The 19825-nt window shown below is 41.3% G+C and overlaps 1 protein-coding gene across 4 annotated transcripts in view; it reads right to left on the reverse strand.

Moving 5' to 3' along the window:
* Positions 1-4355: 4355 nt before the first annotated feature.
* Positions 4356-19825, reverse strand: part of GRM3 (glutamate metabotropic receptor 3) — a 104312-nt gene continuing 88842 nt past the window's right edge. For all 4 annotated transcript variants that reach the window (XM_005489290.4, XM_005489291.4, XM_014268632.3 and 1 more), the window contains 3 exons: positions 14361-15427; positions 10708-10882; positions 4356-4903 (listed from right to left, as the gene is read on the reverse strand). In XM_005489290.4, the coding sequence (XP_005489347.1) occupies positions 4830-4903; positions 10708-10882; positions 14361-15427 (1316 nt within the window). In that variant the 3' untranslated portion in view covers positions 4356-4829. The remainder of the gene's footprint in view (positions 4904-10707; positions 10883-14360; positions 15428-19825) is intronic.

Raw genomic sequence — 19825 nt, forward strand, 5'->3', positions numbered from 1 at the left:
AAAAATAGGTTCTGGGATTCTTTGATAGTAGCAGAGAAAGTTTGCAGGCTTTGTCCTTCCTGAGCCAGTAGTACCTGTAAAATCAAGGTAATTAATTATAGTCTGATAGCAGCAGATGTCACCATTTAGGAGCCAGTGGTTGTTGACTCTTCTCCAGCAGTGACCAACACAGATGCTTCGGTGTAAGGGTGGAAGCAGCTACAATTCATGCTGACACCCCAGCGGGGATTTCCTCCTCAGCAAGCAATGCTGCTGGTTGGTCCATATCATGAAGCATAGAGGACTTAAATAGCCACTGTAGATAATATTTGACAACTCTCTGGGAAGCACATTCCAGTCCCTTACCACCCTCAGAGTGTTTTCTCCTAGCATGTAATCTAAATATCCCTTGTTTTGCTTTAAAACCATTCACTCTTGTTCTGTTACTGCCTGCCCATATAAAAAGTAACTCTTTTATAAGCCCCCCTTAGGTACTGGAAGGCTGCAATGAGGTGTCCCCAGAGCCTTCTCTTCTCAGTGATAACCTCAAGAGAACTCCTGTGATGTTCTCCTTATCTTCGGTGGTGTTCTCTCTTAGTCTTTCCCCTTGTGTGCTCCATTCACTGAATTCCCTTGTTTTTATTTCTTGTTGGAGACTTGGGAACTGTGCTGTTTAGGTAAGATGTAAGGGGAGAGGAACAGAAATAAAAGGAAGTCAGCTCATCTAGAATATGCAGTGTGTGTCACAGTATGCAGTGACATCCCCAGTCACCTGGCTGGGCGTGCCCACACTGAATTCATGCAGCAGGAACAAGGGAGACACAAGGATAGAGGGGATTATAGGCTGCCATTGTGTTTTGGTTATTCCTCAGGATCTGTAGAGTTGGAGCTCATCAGGAAGAATTCTTTAAGGTCCGTGTACTGTGAGACTGATGCTGTAACAACGCCTAAAAGCCACAGCAGGGTTTTGTGATGTGTGTTTGCTATCCCATCCTTTTCCTCTTGCAGAACCAGCCCAGCCTGGTCCTGGTCTTCTCTTTTTGCAGGAAGAAAGCTCAGTTTTGCCTGTGTTTGTGTGGCTGAGAAGCTTTGAGGTGGCTCTGGATAAACAGAGCCTTCTGCCCTTTGTCTTGCAGACTGCAGGCATCGGTGAGCAGGCAATGGCACCATGGACTTCAGACTGTATGTGGTGATGAGTTAAGGGTTTCCTTTGGTCTCCCTTACTCTAACTGTACTAATTGGGTGAAAGATTGCAGTGGAAATGTCCTTTGAGCTGAAATGTCTGGGTGTGGTCAGGGTATTTTGGACATATTTTTTCTGATTTCCAGAATTTGTTCCATTCTGGGGGGACATAAAATATTTTAAATAGCTTTTAATTTTTCAATTTGAAAAAACAATTCATTTTTAAATTGATTTGGCTATGAGTGAAAGCATCTGTGTTCAATTAATTAAGGAAAAACAATTGCTGGAAGAAAAAATAAAATATTTTGGTTTACCACAGTAGACTTTGGTCTTGCTTTCAAAATTAAGGCATTGAACTGAAGATTTAAAAACCAAACAACACTTCCAGAAAAACCAAAACAAACCACCAAAAACCACACCCAAACCCATGAACAAAGACAAAACCCCACAAACCTTGTTTATTTCAGATTGGCAATAAAATTTTGAGTCTTATTTTTCTATTCTGCTAATAAATAAAAAGTGATCAGCTTTTCACAAACCTTTCTGCAATTGTGATTTTTATCAGAGAGCTGAGGTACTTGAAACTTATGACTTCTGAGTAAAAAACGGAAGTTTTCTTCAACCTCCAGTTAGGCATTGTAGATGCTGGGTTAAGCCTTGCTCTCATTTACAGCATTTCCTCTGATTTCAACATTTTACTCCCTAGTGTGCAGGGCTCAGAGCAGTGTGATTGCTCTCAAGGCTCACAGTCAGGGTGCTTGGGAGGAACTGTGATAGGACCCCTTCTGCTTTGAGGTGAATTGCTCAAATCTATAAAAATGATGGGAAAATAAAGATACTGGAAAAGGTTTGTACTCTAAATTCAAGTTTTACATAAATGGGTAAAAAACTATAAACAGCTATAAATAGAGAAACTAAAATAGTGATGTGAGACAACAGCAAAGGAAAAAAAATTAAAATTCCCTTTCTTAAAAGGTTTTCATGCCTGTATGGTGTGGAAAACCTCTGCTTTGTTGTTTTCCTTTTCTGTCCTGCAGTGTTTTGAAACTGGATTACTTCATCAGGCAATACCAAACAATCTGCATCCGTGGACATCCAATGGAAAGTAGTGAAAGGCTTTCAAGACAAAGCCAAATAAAATACAGGAATGTCAGGAACATTCAGTGGGGATGGAAGTCCAGAGCTCTGCATGTTTTGGTTGTTGGGTTTTTTTGAATGAAAACCCCACATGCAAGTGGCTTTCAAGCCAACTAAGTATTCATAGCAGGTGTTCAGACACAGACACTGGGTCATTTCCTCAGTAGTGCTATCAAAATGGATGAAAACTCCAGCACAGTGAGATTCTCACCTGCTATAAATTAACTTCAGTAATGCCAATTTCGATTCTGGGGCTGGAATTCATCTGACACAATGCCTTAATTTTCAGTGCAAACTCTGTGATCTGTGCAAGCTGTGCTCGCCTTTATTTGGAGAGTTTCATCCCTGCCTGAAGTGTCTGCCTGAGAGAAGCCAGGGGAATTATCTCTACTTCCTTCCACTGAGTACAAAGGGAGAGGGGCTGACAATCTCAGATGTAGCTATTTACTTAGTCCTTGTAAACAGTGAGTGTTAGATGAGGTGCATTTGCCTCTGGTTGTGGCTTACCATAAAAATTGAGAAGAAACTCTTATTGACCTGGGCATTTTTAAGAGCTCCATAAAGACAAGACATCAGAATTATGGTCAGATATTCTGGCTTTTTTTCACATGTGACCAGCCTCTTAGTCCACAATAGAGGACACCAAAGTCAAATGAATGTAGCTGCTCGACCTGAGGTGCTTTAAGAGGTCTGGATTGGAAAGGAAGACTCCCAGCCTGTCACAACTTGACCCTGGGCCCTGCATCAAGGTAAGAAACAAGCCTGAAAATCAGGCATGCCAGAGGTTGTGGAGAGGAATTAGCTGAATGCAGAGCTCTGCAGGTAGGGTGGGCTGATCTATGCCCATTCTGGGGAAAGTCACAAGGGATTCCTGCTCTGGACAGCTCCATAATGCAGAGGCTTAAATGGCTGCCTCTGCCATGGAAGTGTTGACATCAAGTGTTCTTTGCTGGTGGACATGTGGATTTTTAGAAAATACAAGCATCCATCTATAAGTAGGAATTTTAAGAACCTGCATCTTTAATTTTTGCATTCCAAGTAACAGCTACCTCCTTTGTCAGTTCAGCCCTAAAGGACTTGCAGTTTTCCAGAAATGTGTGGAAACACCTGCAAGGGCAGGAGAATTGGGCTCCAGAGAACATGTACATCCCAGACCATGCATCTATGGTCTCTGACTTTCAAGCCTCGCTGGTGCTGCCTTTGAAGTCAATGAGAATTTTGCTATTGACCTCAGCTGGAATGAGATCAATGGGAACAAGCCCTTAGGTAAATATGCTCAGACACATTAATCAAAGGTGTGTTTGTTTCCTTAATGACTTTTTAGACCTGGCAGAAGGGAGGATTTCAAATTGTTTCAATAGAGTGAGGGCAGCTTTAAGAGTGCAGTTTCAAAAGCCAGACTTTTAAGATATTTTGCAATTGTCTAAGTAGGTGGCATGTATGTCTTGAAGCATTTGGTTTCAACGTAAAGGTCACCCCAGAGTCGTGTGTAAATGTCTCCTGCATTTCTCTTTTTTGACTTTCTGGTCTCTGTGGTGCTCCAATTACCTTTCACAGCACTGTTGATGCAGACAAGCTGAACCAGCTTTGTTTTGGCTGGAGATATTAAACAGCCCTATCTAATTTTCTGACAGATTTTCTTCCAACCTAATCTAAATTCTCTTTGTTTTTATATGCTACCAATCTATTCTGTGCATGACAGCATTTAGTCGTGCCAAATGAGTGAACCAGGAGTCAAAAACTTTTTGCTAGCATCTCATTAAGATGAAATTAGACATTTTTACATTTGAAAATTACCCTCTATTTTAATAACAGAAACAGAAATTGAGGAGCTTAAATAACGTGGGAGTTTTTAAGAAGAGGGAATTTCTATGTGACTTTGAAAGAGCATTAATCATAAGCACATATATTGTGATATGGATTTCATAACACAGGCACCCACCAACACACAAATACCTGATTTTTTTAATCCAGAATTTTTTCATCCTTTTTACCTAACTCCTCTCTAGAAAAATGTAATGACCTTGAGAGAGTAAGAAACAAAAATGAAACCATGCTGAAAAAGTTTTATCTTTTTATTATTGGTGCCTTTACATTAATACTGCTGTTTTGTGCTGAGAAAACCAACCTGTTACACGTAAGGTAACTGTAATATACAACATAGAAATGCAGTCTAAGTTAATTACAACAAGGAGCTACAAAAAAAATTCGTAGGAAAGAAGTCACCTAACATTGCAACTGTGCTTGCAACAATCACTCCTTTACTGCAGGACTATGCACATTGTGAACCATGGTTATTTACATGTCCCTTACAACCGTTAACAACAGAAGGGCTAAAATCAGTCTAAAAAGTTCCAGAACGTCACTATATACTGTACAATCCTCAAAAATAATTTATTACACTGTTTCTAAAAAAAGGTACTAATTTTGCTTGGATGTCTTTTGTTTTCTGGTGTTCTCTGGAGTGCACAACATGTGCAAAATTTTTGCCTAACAGTCTAAAAACTCAAGAACTGAACCACGAGCCGCAATCACAGAGACGAAGTGGTGGAGTCCAGAACTTCCCTCCCGTTGCACACGGTTGGCACGTACATACTGGCAGATGCTGGAAGAGAAAGAGAGGGGAAAATCAGCTGATTTCAGCACAGCAAAACGGGGCAACATGCAGGATTAGAATTTGTGCTGGTCTGGAGCACCTCACCCCATTTAACCAAGGTGCCCAATGAAAATATGCCAGCAGCAGAGCTGGTGGAGGTGCTGCTTGCATCTCTACATGGCAACTCAGACCTCAGGCTGAAGCATCCTCTGAAGAAATCTGATTTCACTTTGCTGCCCACTGGGAGCACAGAGGGTGATTACACTTCTCCAAGAAGTGTTGGAATAAAATAAATGATTTTTTATTTTTTTCCTCAATGATTCTGTGCCACTGGGTCTCACTTTGTAGCACTTTGCATGGTAGTGTGAATTAATACAGTTATAATGGTATCAAAATACCTCAGTAGAAAAAAGTGAAGCTTTGGATTATTTTGTGTTTTATTGGCAAGAAATGCTAAGGTCTGATCCTTTGAGCTTTCGCATAATTGGAGCGGACATTCATGAAGAAAATAAATATAGTTTTAAACCCAGGAGATAATGTACCATATTAGAATTCTGTGTCAATCACCTTTTAATTAATAAAAATAAGAATTCTAAGAACTTACTGGGTGAAGTGAAGAAATTTTTTAATAACTGAATTTAAAAACAAGATTATTTCTCACCTAATCCCAGAATTATTTCTGCCTATAATATGCTTCACTTCTAGGAGTTCTGGATCAGGATTCAGCATGCATCCAGAGGTGAGGACCAGGTTCTGATCAACTTGTTTACATTTTATACATCAGTTTTTCATTGCTTTAGTGTTATTAGGAGACAATTAATCTGAGTATAACAATCTGTTTCCAAATGTATTTGTATTTTGAGCAGAGAATATATTACCCTATTCTGCTTAAGACTGTGGATTCTAATTTAAAAGCAAATTGTTTTGTCCATCTTTGTTAAAATTATCCATTGGGCATCAGGAATGTGTTTTCAGATACTCTGTGACATCTCTGCTCAGGGCACTATAGAGCTGCCTTTTGAAAGATACATTAGGTTAATGGTAACAGTGACCCAGAGAAATGTGATGCCTTCATCAAAGAAAACACACGGCAAGCAATGACTTAGTAAACTCAATCACCCAGTGTAAAAAGCAATTTATGCAGCTGACAAGGGCATGCTCAATCTTCCACATCTGCTGCTGGCTGCACTCTCAGTTGCACACTGGTTCTGTAAAGATGCCCAGTATAAATTTTAGAAAAATTTATTCTTTCCTCAAATCAGCTGGTATTTTTCATTCTTTCATTGACTTAATTAATATTTCATGGAAAACAGAATTGCTGTAACAAAAGAAATTTAGAGGCATCTACTAATAACTAATTTAGGGGACTAACCTACTACTCAGAGGGCAGGACATCTTCCTGAAGCAGGAGACCCAAGAACGAGCCCCTTTTCTGGATTAGGTCAATGGAATTTGGTCTCTGACAACAAGGATGTGTGTTGTGAGTCACAGGTGAGAAGGAGCTGTTGTGTGTAAAAGACCACAGGGCATCATGCCTGTGATTTCTAAAAATTAATTTGTATTTTGTATTCTGGTTTTGTATTCTGTTTTTAACTGGGTATAATGTGGCAGCCCAATGAGCTAAACTATTTTTAATTGTTATTTTTATTTTCTACTTTTTGTTACAAAACAGAAAAAATCAGTTCTGCTCAGGAAACCTGATTCAAATCCCTGTTCTACTGCAGTTTGGCTACAGGCAAAAGCATTTTGTTTCCATGAACATCAGTCGCTTAACCAGAATTCTTTTAGCTTCAGGCTTGCTTTTTTTGAAGTCCGACACACTGACAAGCATGAATAGCTCAAATACTATGGTAACTGGGTCAGGAGGATATCAAAATTGGACAGAAATATATGGTGGTAGGCGAGAAATGAGTGCCCTTGCCTTTTAAGTTTCCAGGCTTCCTGCACAGCATGGAGCTCCCTTGCAGTGCTGGGATGCAGTTATTAACTCTGCTGGGTGGAGTAAAGTGCTCACACTGAGCATCCAGCTCTCCTGAGACAGAACAAAAGACTTTGCTTTTCATTACAGACCTCAGCAGTGTTAATCACTGGCCCTGCAGGGTTCTGAGCTGCACTCTGCGTCTGATACAGCCACCAAGGGCTTTCCTGGAATACTGCTGCATATGCAAGAGACACTTCACCTTCATTCTGTATTGAGACCAAGGACAAAAGTGTGACATCAGCAGAAGCTGGTTTGGCTCAAGTTCATGCTTTTGATCTCTCTTTTCCTGGCTGTCCCTCATTTTGCTTAGATAATCCAAGGGAAAGAACCAGAGGCACAATGCAGGAGCCCAGCACTGCCGTGGTGACCTTGCAGCTTTGCCTGCACAGCCAAGAGCAGCAATTCTGAATTTCCTGCCTGTGTGCCACTTGAAGCCATAGAGCCAGAGAATCTCCTGTCTTGGAAGGGACCCACAAAGGGTCATTGAGTCCAATTCCCCTCTGTGCACGGGGCAACCCCAGGAACCATACCATGTGCCTGAGAGCATTGTCTCCCCTACTCATGTTCACAGCTGGACAACTGTGAGTTAATCTCTGTTATGTCAGGGCTAGTTTGGAGCCAGGCACAGGAAAATAAATTCAGAGGGGATAAAATTGCCAGTCTGGCTATAAACAGAAGGTTCAATTCTCTTTGTGACCCCTGTGCAGGCCACCTGGAGTAGCTCAGCTCTGTGTGCAGCTCTCCATGTGGGTGTAGCTTGGATAAATGACATCTGGGTGTAAAAGCTTAGTCTGAATCATGAAGGTGATGATCAATTCAAGAAAGTGAGTTCTTCATGAAGTTTTATGGGTGCTGAAGCCCATAAAAGAGGAAAATGGGGGAACATCCCAATGGGGGAGGCACTGCTAGGACAGCAGAATTTATGCAGCATGCTGCCAAGTGGGAATTTTCAGAACCAAAACAGTGTTCACAAATATATACATTTCAAAACATGTCATATACCCAAGCACACTCTTACCCTGCCTCTGTTTGGCTTAAATCTATATTCTTTTTTTTAGTCCAGATTTCAGCTATCAAAATGATCAAAGCTTAACACTAACATTTAGACTACCCAAAAGCATCCTGAGTGCCACCTTTTCTCAGAGTGACCAGATTTCATGGTTCAGGACGCTGTGCTAAAAACTGTGTGTCACCTGCTGCTCAAGAGCCACTGTGCTTGTGGCATTCATGATCAATGGAGTGAAGAGGTGGTGTCAGCCCTGAGATGCAATGGAGGTGGCAATCTGTGGAGACAGAAAAAGCACTGACCTCTAGAGCTCAGATAATGTTTAAGAGATGGCTTTTCAAAGTTACTAGAATGCCCTAGAGCTAATTCTGATGAGTTTGATATTAAGAAGTTTCTGAATGATTAAAAATGCCATCAAGACCAAAATAAAAACAAGCTGACCGCCCCAAGGAGTGATGAGAGGGATATTTTAGAAAAAGGTTAGATCCAATTTGGATAGAAACCTTTTTGGAGTTTTATAAAGCGCTAAATAGTTAAGAAAAATGATGGAAATTTATTTTAAATAATTTTAAATTAATGGAAAGGTGTAAGGGAAGATTTTTCATCTTGAAAATATTGTCACTGGCAGAGACAGTGTTATTTTCCCAAATAATTGTCCCAGATGGAAACTATGGGGCTGTTTCCTTTGTGTGTGATGGACCTTTTAGCCCTACTTCCATGTCTTCCCATGATCTAAAAAGCCCAACAAGGTGAGCAGCCCCGATTCAATTAGATGGAAGCAGTAAAAGTAAATAACTGCAGCAACCTTTCCAAACAATGAAATTGTAAGAGATTGCAAGTCTGGATTTTTATGTTTTTCTTAATGTTCTCAAGCTGTTCACAAGACTTATAATGCAGGTTTTAATGTGAAGATGTGCACTGAGGATGTCTCTCAGCTGCCTCCATGCTTACACATGTTATTCAGCCATAAAAATGAAAGTATTAAATTCAAAAATGCAATCCAGAATGCAGTAGAAAGTATTTATGAATCAAAATTATTTCTGACTAAGCTCATTCCATAGCATGAGAGTGTTAAAAAACTTGGAACGACCACTTACACAAAACTGATAAGGATTGAAAAGAATCTCATGGGGCTTACCATTTCACCAAGGGACCACACTTATAAGAGTTTTTGGGAAATGATTGGTCTTTTGGGAATGTTCAGCACTTCAGGCACATAGTGCCATCTCATTAAATTCTCCAAAACAGCAAGGAGTGTTTGCTCTCTGGTGCCAGGACCGGATGCAGTCCTGGCTGATGACACCGGGGACCTGTAGAGCCAGATGGCTGATTTCTTGTTAGGGGACCCTGGGAATTCCTGCTGTGTGTTTTGGGGTGGGAGAGCCAGGAATGGCTGGGATCCCTTCACTTCCTAATCCTGCTAATGTGATACACAGGAGGGTGCCAAATTGCTGCCATGCTCTGTCTGAAATCTGAAGTGCTTGAGACAATTTTGAAATTTAAGTGACACTCAAAAACCTCAGGCTATTGTTATTGTGAATATGCTGGAAAAGCCTTGCTCTGTGACCCCCCTTTCCTCTGTTTCTTATTCCCCTCCTCTTTATAGTTGTAGTGTGAGTTTCAATTAGATTTCCAGGGTGGACATGCTGTCCAGAGAGCTCTGTGGATGGGGTGCTGTGTGCTCCCATCTTTGATGAGTTAAGTTAGTTAAGCTAGACAAAGAAAAAATCCCAAACAAATATACAGGTGACCTTTTTTGTTTTTTTTTTGGAATCCATAAAACTCTCTGAGAAACTCACCCAGAAAAGCAGTGACAGCCTCAAAACAAAATCACAGCTTGTGATGAAGAGAGTGAAGATGAAGGGAAGAAGGGAATCAGAGCAAATGAGTTGTCCTTGCAACAGAACACTGATTGCTTCTCCAGGCTGTGGCACTGACAAAGGCCATTGATCACGCTCTGCATACAGATGCAGCTTATGGCATCTCTTGGATGCATTTTCTGCAGACTTGGAGCCTTTCCTTATAATGCAGGTGATGAGCCATTGAGAGCACGCTGTGCTGTGGCCCAGATGCTGTCAGTGTGCTGCTCTGACAGGAATCCTCCGAGGCAATCTGCTCCTGTCACACTGCCAGAGCCACAGTGGGACACGGGGGCTGCTTGGTGTGTGCACTAGGCTGGAGCCAGGGCCTGCAAAAACTTTCTGCTGACTTCAGTGAGCCCCAGAGCAGGCTCTGAGCTGACCCCCATGCCAGGGGGATGAGTTTTCCTCTCCAGACACAAAGGAAGTGATGCTTTCACAGGATTACATTGTCGCCACATTTCTCTTCACAGAGAAAAGCAAGGCACAATTCTTCCCAAGAATATCTCTGGGTTTCACAATCTCTGAACCTCAGAGAAAGCAAAAACAATTCTTATCATTTGCTGTGCCCGTGTTTGTGCAAAAGTAGAATGCAATATTGAGATTGTTTGCCCAGAGTGATGGTGTTTTTTTTCCTTGGCCTGTCAGGGCCAAGAGTGTCTGTGTGTGTGTCAGGACTGTTGGGTGACACTCATGAGATGAGGGCAGTGAAGTGCTTGGTAGATTCAGTTTAGATGTAAATTAATACAGAAATATAATATAGAATAATATAGTATCATACAGTAATTAAAATACAGTATAATAAATAAATTAATTAGCTTTCTGATAAGATGGAGTCCTCCTCATCATTCCCTCCCCTTTGTCAGGGCTTTCCCTGCAAATACTACAATATTACATAGTTGAGCCCGCCTTGTCATTACCCAAACCCAGCACACCCCCACAGAAAGGTGGCAGATTTGTTACTTACACTGGGAGTAAGTGGTCCCGGTGCCACTGACACTGAACCTGTTGAGGTGGAGTCTGTGAGTGACCACGTTCTTCTGGGGCTGGAAGAGGATGATGTGCACTTTGGGTGCAAACAGGCAGCCCAGCACGACAAAGCCGCTGAGACTCACAGAGATGCACATGGTGGTGGTTTGCACCTAGGAGAGAGTGGACACAAAACACTGGGTTTCAATATGGAGAGCTCTGAAATGCCAAATATTATAAACATTATTACACAGCAGCATGAACTACTGTCCTGGGAGTTTGTAATTGTGCAGGTTGGTGTAAGCCTCTGTTGCATCCTTATCATCCACAATCCCACTATCATGGGAATGAGATGCTGATGCTGGTAGTGCCCTGTGTCTGCATCTCAATGTCATTAATTGTGTTCTCCTTTGTTTTCGTACAGAAAGGATAGATCTGCTCTCTTTCTCTCCTACCCCTGATCTCTAACTTGATGAGAGAACCCTCTGCAGTGCTTGTCATGCAATATCTGAGCCATGTTGGCAGCAGTGGGAACTAGCTCACACAGGGTGTACATTGTGGGGGTTAACATCAGTTGTCTCATGCAAAGCATCCATCTGAAAACCGGTTTGGTCTCTAGCTCCAGTCCTAATCAGAGAATTGAGTAAGCCCTTGCAGAAATATACGTGTGATTTGGACTAAAGAACATATCTGGTGACTGTTTTCAGACTGGCTCTGAAAGGTGCCCTGATTTTGAGACATCTCTTTTTGGGCTCAGAAATGAATTGTTTGTAAGGCTTCAGGATTTTAGAATAGTTGCCTTGGGGCATTTGTTAGTGTAGCTTTGCTGGCATCTTCTATCTTTTATTCTTTTTATTCAATAGTATAACTAGCTGCCAGTTTACTGCCTCATTTTCAGTTTATATTCTTTTCTTCCAAGCAGATTCCTTAATTAAGATGTTGAATTAAAGTGTTTTAAACTCTGTTGCTTAATTTGAACGATTATACATCTATGGCTCATTTTTCCTTAGTTATACTCCAGCAGTTCTTTGAGATTAGCCTTCTTCCATGGGAATGCTTCTCATATCTCCTTGTCAGAAACAATTGGTGCAAACTGGAAAACAGAGTAGGGAATGGACATTGTTGCTTTATTTATATACTGAGCACAACTGGTGTTTTGTCATCAATGAGGATAATTAATGTGGTCATTTAATAATTACTCTTTGCAGATTGTGGGTGTTGCAAGCACCATGAAATGTGCTCAGCTTTCACAGGGTGAGTGAACATGGAAGATCCAACAGAGCCTGCATGATAAAGGAATGCCTTAGCTTCACATTCTCCTTCACCTCTCTGCCTTTTGTCCACAGAACTGTGCTGTCAGGTCAGGTGGATGCTGAACTGGTGCTGTATGGATAAGACAGGAAAGGAATTTTCTTATAAAACAAGAGTAAATGAAGCTACCTTTATTTTCCTTTGTTTCAAGTTATGTTTCTTTCACTATCAAAGCCCTCTTCCCCCACCCTGCTTTTCCTAGTGTTTATGCTGCCTGGAGCAGCTCAGCTGTGCTGGCATAATTATACACTCAATCAATTAAATGATCTGGGTTAAAAATAGCTCCATCCCAGAGGGTTCCTTTTAATCCAGGTCACTCTGGTGGTTCAGTGTGTAACCCGGCCTCACAGACTGGGCTGGTGTGCTGGCAGGGTGGAGGGAATCCCACTAGACCATAACTTATGCTAAGGCACATGGAGAACAGGGAGGAACAGTTTTGGGACTGCCATTATGGCTTCACCAAGGGCTACAGATGGCATTTATCTGGGATTCTGTAAAGTCTTTGATAGGTGCCCCCCAGCACCATTCTCTCTAAATTGGACAGGTATGGATTTGATGTTAGGTGAATAAGATATTGGTTGGATGGTCACACCCAGAGGACAATGGCTTGGAGTCCTGATGGGCATCAATGACAAGTGGTGTCCTTCAGGTGTCCATATTTGGACCAATGTTATGCAATATCACCATAAATTACATAGATATAGGGACCAAGTGTATCCTTACCAAATTTGCAGATAACTCCTGGCTGAGTGGGGCTGTTTCTAAGGCTGTTTATTGTCATGCTACCAGACTAGGGCTACGTTAGGATGGCAGAAATTTTTTCAGAGTCAACATGTGACACCACATGGAAATTAAATTTGGGCTTTTCAAAGGTACCCCAGAAGTGTAGACTTGTCATGAAAGTACCAAAAAGAAGTTAAAAGCATTTTCTGCTCTTTTTGTAGTACTTGAGTTGGTTTGTTTGGAACCTTGTATATAAATTCAGTTCCTACAAGTGGTTTTGAAAACTCCACTCAGGAGATAAGGCTGAAAAATTCTGCTTGAACAATCAAGTCATGCTTCTCTTGGCCATTAATGTCTGTACTGCCCACTCATGTGACTGTCTGGACTGATGTTTCCCTCCTTCTGTGTCTGTCTTTCTGATTGCTTTGGGTGTCCAGAGCTGTTCCCTAGTGCCTTCCTTAAACTTTTCCTTCATTAACTTCAATCCATTACTTGCTATTCTAACTTCTCCTGAGACTGAATAATCCCTTCCTCTCGTTTTGTTGCCTTGAAATTATTTATGGTCTGTGATCACGTCTCCCTGGGTTTACTCTTGTCTAGACTAAATATATTTAGCTCTTTTACTGTCACTCTGCATGTCTCTCTGCGTCATTTGTTACTTATCCTTGTTTTCTAGAGGTTTTCAGTACATTTCAGTACATTTCCAGATGAGTAAAATAGTACTAAATATATTATTCCAGGGTGGCCACATCAAAAATATGTTAAGTGACATTATTAACTCCACAGTTTCATATGCTGTTTCATGTACACACTATTGGCAATAACATCCCCCTAAGGTAATCTACCTTTCTTCTGGGCAGAAAGTTGAACTAATTCTCTGCAAACTGCTGCAAGGGCCAACTCCCACAGTCACTTCTCACATCGTAATAACTGTGAGATTTCCAGTGGAGCAGATCTGAATCTTTTTTTCTGAGACAATTTCCTTCTCTTCAAAAATACGATTTTATTGAACTTAAAGCTTTGCAACACTATCTGACAATTTAAACAGTTTAGTGTTTCTAAAGTTTGCTAGTGAAGGCTGACCAATATTTGCTGCTCAGTGAGATATGTGTTTTATAAAGTGCAGAAATAATAAAAAGTTCTGTATTTAAAGAGAATGTTTGTTGAACTCTTTTTAAACAACCCTTTTTCATAGAAAATTTTGAAATTTGATCTTAATATTTTCATTTGAAGGAAATACCACATTTTAATAGCAGATTCTTTTGCAGAGGAGACTAGTTAATATAGATTTTGTTTTAAGCTCAATTTCTGTCAACTCATTATGACTGATTTTAGGTCATTTAGGGCTGTGACTTCAGATAGTGATGAACCCAAATGAATACTTAATCCATATGTTACACCTCTATTGCAATCAGATTAACAGTATTAATCCCTTCTAACTCTGACTTCTATTTTTGAAATTATAGTATAGTGAGCCAAAATCTGGTAACATTGAAAGAGAACTTGTTTGCAAGGGACCCAGGGCCAAAAGAAGTGAGAAAAAGCCTTTAGTGAATGCTGACAGGGTCCTTTAAAGTGTTGCATATGATTTATGGAAACAGATGTCCAAAGACTTACTCTGTAGTCACTGGATGTCACATAAAATATGGGGAGAAAGGCCAGCCAAATGATGCACGTTGTGTACATTGTGAAACCGATGAACTTGGCTTCGTTGAAGTTCTCTGGACATTTCCTGGTTTTGAAGGCATACACAGTGCATAAAACCACGAGGATGACATCGTATGTCAAGGACATCAGCATACTGGAATCTTTGACGTTGCATTTCAGGATGACAGTCTCCCTCTTCTCGGGAAGCGTGTAGCGCCGGGTGCCCGGCGCCTCCAGGATCAGCCACACGGACACCACCACCACCTGCACCAAGATGAGGCTCAGGCAGATGAACACCTGAGAGCTGGGGCTGATGAACTTGGGCCTCTGAGCACCGTTCTTCACGCCATCGAATATCCTGGCGATGCAGTTCGTTTTGGTCAGGAGGGCAGAGTAGCAGACGGCAAAGGAACTTCCCAGCCCCAAACGGCGGAGGGTGCAGATGGCTGGAGAGGGCTTGGCTATGAAGAAGAAGGTCATGCTGTAAGACAGGAAGACCCCAAAGAGCAAAATGTAGCACAGTTCACGGCCAGAGGCTTTGACCAGGGGCGTGTTGTTGTGCTTGATAAACACCCCAATGACCATGAAAGTGCAAATAAAGCCCAGGCATGCGATGGTGACAGGACCTATTGCCCAAGCATCTTCCCACTTGATGTAGTCTTCTGGTAGGTCATAGCAGCCAGTCAGGTCAGCTGTGGGCCATTTTCCAGGCCCGCAGTCTGCACAAGTGAATTCATCAGCCAGGTACTCATAGGTTTCACAGGGAATACAAATCCAGCAGCAGACATCTCCTGGTTGCATGTTCTTCATCTCATTAGGAGCACAGGGGTCGCTGCACTGGGAGACAGGGACAGAGCTCCTGGACCAGTGGATAGAGTCTACCTCCAGTGACAAAGTTTCTGCCCACTGACCAACCTTCACGTAGGAGTATCTGTCTCCAGTGAACTGGAAATTGAACACATTGTATCGTCCTATCCCGTCTCCATAGGCATCAAATTTGACCATGCTGTCTGCGTCATTGGGAGGGTTGAATGGAGCTGAGGAAAAACAAAAAAAGAAAGAAATAGAGAAATGTTATTACCAAAGCTGCATATGATATTTTTTCCAGCCCTTTGGCAAGCACAGGCACCTGTTTATAGAACACAATTCAGTTTTCAACAGTAAGTCAAGAGGTTTGTGTCTGTCTCAGTTTTGAACTTGGAAGAAGAGCTCAGGTAATGGAACTCCACTTTACATTTAGAAATCTAAGTTAACCAATGTCCTTACTTTATTTTGTCTTGGATATGAAGCAGTTCCCTAATTATTTCTCCCAGTATGCATCTCTGCTGCCTCTCACATTTTCTCTCAAAAGAAAGAGGTCTGCTTCTGAGTCTCAGCATTTTTTGGTGAAACTTGGCTGCCATGATATAAAAGAAATTAAACAGTTGGGTCATTAAATGACAGTTTTGATGCCAACACTCTGGAATGCAGTTGAATAGAGGAATAATTTTAGGATGATGGAGAAATAACTGTGAAATCCTCACAAATTTCTTTCTATGTCTTTTTCTCTTCTCCCTGTGTGGTAAGAAGTTTTGAATACCTTCTATTTTGCTTCAGTTTTACCAGTTTCTGATATTTCTTGTATGGTCTGAGGTCCCTAGCACATGCTGCTTTGGTCCTGTATCTTGTTGGGAGAACAGATGATCAAACCTCAAACTGAATCTGGGACTTTCTGTGAATTCAATATTGCAACACTTCTAACTGGTAAGCTCTGCAGAGTTTTGTTTTTCCTCCAGCTGAGACTTACCCAGGGAATGAAGAAATATTAAAAATCTGGGAAGAAATTGCATTTACCCTGTGATTTATTGGTCATTTACTGTAGCATCAAAGGTAAAAAGCTTTACAGGCAGGAAGCAAAAGGATTTTTTTTACCATTGATGAACAATAAAGGTGATTTTATTTCCCAGTGTCTTTGGCCATAGAAGTGGTTCCACTGTCATTGCTAGAATAAATCTCTTTCCCTGCCTCTGTGCCCATACTGTGCTTGAACTTGAGCAATATTGTATAAGGGTGTAATACCTTCCTCCACTTCAATCTCCAGATACTTTGGATTTCTTCTGATGGATTTATTTAGCTTCTTTAAAACACTGAGGCCAACTTCTTTCACCTTTATTCCTGTAGAGCATTACCTTATTTTGCAGGAATCTAGCTAAGGTCAGTAAAAGGGACATTGAGTATTGGCATAGAAACCCCAGCTGGAGGGTTGAAATTGTGACCTGAGCATCCTCAGGTGCTGCACTTGGAGGGCATTTCCTCCCAGATTTCTTCTTGTTGTAGGGCAAAGTTGGAATATAATTTACAGCCACCTGCAAATTTAGTCTTCTGAGTCTTCTGAGTCAAGACTCTGCTTGTTCTCATCCCTGCCCTCTCCTGCTCCTCCCCTCCTCAGCTGTGTCAGCCACAGTGGTGGAAAACTTGGTTTGCAGGATTTCAGAATCATGGAATTGCAGAATAATTCAGGTAGGAAGGGACCAGCCTCTGATCCAATCCCCTGCTCAAGTGGGCCATCCCAGAGCACATGGCACAGGATTCATCCAGACAGCTCTGGAATATCTCCAGTGAGGGAGGCTCCACACCCTCTCAGGCAACCTGTGCCAGTGCTCAGTCACTGCACACAAAATAAGTTCCTTCTCATGTTCATGTGTTGCAGTTCCTGTCTTTGCCTCTGTCTTATTGCCATTGAGAAGAGCCTGGCTCCCTTCAGATACCCCCACACACTGATGAGGTCCCCTCTCAGCTGTGTCTTCTGAAGGCTGAACAAGCCCAACTCCCTCAGCCTTTCCACATAAAACAAATGTTGCAGCACACCTGTCATCTTTATACCCCTCTGCTGGACTTGCCCCAGGAGCTCCATGTCTTCCTTGTATTGCACAAATTAGGACTGGGTAGCCCAGGAATCTGTAAGAAGTTTATTTTATCCTTTTTTTGGTCACTTTTGGCATCTAGGTGTAACACTTTGTAGTCCAACAAGACCTCTGAGAGCACAAAAATTAAGAGCAGCACAATCCTCCCCCAAATGGGCAGTTCTGCTGGAATTGACATGCTCAAAATTAAACAGGTAGATAAATTCAAAATATAGGTCAACAAGAAGAACATGAAACAGCTTTCCTCCCCTCCCTCCTCCTCCTCATGCCCAGGCATGCAAGCTCCCTCATCCAGGAACAGCATTAAAACGAAATCATAATGCAGCACTTAACAGCTCCTCAATAATGTGCTGTCATTGCCAGTGTCTTATTTCATTATTCATAACACTTATATAGATTGTAGGAACTGTTAACACAGCAGCCCAGCTTTAAGAGCCAGTTTATTCACTTCAGTGTTTTCCAGGCCAGCTCCTGAGGTGGCTGAGAGCCTCTGACTGCTGCTGGCACCAGTGGGGCTGCAGGTCAGGAAGACAAAGTGAAAACTCCTTCTTTGACATCTCCTGTCAAGGGCATAGCTTGAAGGCCACAAGCATCCCAGTGCAAGTTACCTGAGGGTCTGAAACACCAGCACTTTTCAGGAAAGAATTCCCTCTCCATAACATGTTCAACAACTTCTTATTTCTGAGAGAATATTTGGCATTTAAATAGAGAAAAGTATTTTCCTTAGATTTTGCAGGTAGGTTCACAAGGCAAAGCAGGTAATCTCACACAGAGTTAGCTTGAAGCTGAAGTATAATTGCCTTCCATAATGCTGTTCCCACGCTACAAGAAACAAAAGATTTTTGTAGGACAACATGTTCTAAGTTAACCAAAGCTTGCAGCTTGAAACGTTCATTTTTAGTGGCTGCTGATAGAGGAAAATAAATCACCCACTTTCAGATGGAAAGGATGAAATCATTTAACCAAACAATGATGTATTAAATTATAGTATGGTGAGCCAAAGCCTACAAATGAGCCCACTGGGTGGCAGCAATTAATATACCCACTGATTGCAAATAAAATCACTAAGGCATTTTAACGTATCATTTATCAACATGTTCTGGATCCTGTAGAAACACTTCCAAAAAGTAATGTTTTCACAAAATATGATGCAATAATAATCATAAAATTAAGATGTTTATAGGCAAGAAAGATGCTTATCACAAGAAGGCAGGATCTTATGTTTTAGAGTAAAAATAAGAGTTTTTGCAAATTGGTTTTCCCAGAGATGTTGTCAGGCTGTCATAAGTCACTCTGCAAATTCTTTCATATATCTCAGTTTTTAGACCTGAGAAACCTACAATTTTTATAGCAGGTATTTCTGGCAGGTCTATTTCAGAGTTGTAGCTCAGCTCTTTTACATCCATCCCTTGGGAGAGGACAGACGAGAGTCCCTGGATCTCATCAGCTGCTAGCTAAGAGGCTGAGTGACAAAATGAACTTTGCCTCCTTTGAGCCTTTGAATCTTCTCCTTCCCTTGCACTTCATGAAATGAGTTAGTCCTGTGTAAAGCACTTATACAAGAGGATTTTTGTAGAAGAAGTTATCAAGGAAAAGAAAGGATAATTAGAAAAGACCTAAAGCAGAGATGCTTTGTGCTCCAGCTTGCAGAATTTCAGTAATGAAGGTGCAGCAGCAGTGGCATTTATAAGAGCAGGAGGGCAGAAGGCAGAAATATTTGGAACCCCCAAGATGCAGGCAGCTGAAGTCTGTCAGCTCCTTGGAGAAATCCTACTGGAGGAGAGGATTCCACTGTGCAAGGGGAGGACAAACTCCCTCAGCTTCAGATAAGAGAGGAATAACTGCAGATTTATGACTGTTTTAGTAGCAGATACAGATAAGAACATAAAATAACATCATAGCTTTTATGTAGCGAATAATGTAATTTTTTTCCATCTTCCTAAGTGGGATCAATTTTTCCAACATTGATATAACTTGCAAAAATGTGCTTATCTGCTATTGGAAGCAGTTGAGTTTCTTTTATTTAGAAATCTTTAATATTTTTGGTGTCAGTGATGTACAGCTCTTGGTGACATGAAAAATTTCAGAAAGGAAGTTCTGGAGGGGAAATTGATTTTATTTTTGGGCAAAACCTTTATTTGAAGAAGCAATATGAGAAATATATTTAAATACTTCTAATTCTGCACAATGCTTCAGTTCCAGCATTTTTTAACGAGGAATGAATAGATGAGAAAAACAAATCAGTTTTCATCCTAATTAGTCACTGGAAATATTTTAAGAGGCTGAGCAGCCTAGGGAAAGATGTCTGTCATCTTAACTGGCTTGGAATCAGATGGGTTTTGTTTGTCAGCAGCATCTTTGGGCCAGGAAGGATATTTTGCATGGAGTCTCTCATGTGTCTGGCACAGATTTGAGTGTGTAGATGCTGTCTTGTAGAAAACATCTTCAGTAACATTTCCTTGTAGGAATGATGACAGATATCCCTACATCCAAGAACATTCTTCATGTCCACTGAAACATGCCTCTGTTCTT

Source organism: Zonotrichia albicollis, chromosome 4, assembly GCF_047830755.1.
Source record: "Zonotrichia albicollis isolate bZonAlb1 chromosome 4, bZonAlb1.hap1, whole genome shotgun sequence".
Lineage (NCBI taxonomy): Eukaryota > Metazoa > Chordata > Aves > Passeriformes > Passerellidae > Zonotrichia > Zonotrichia albicollis.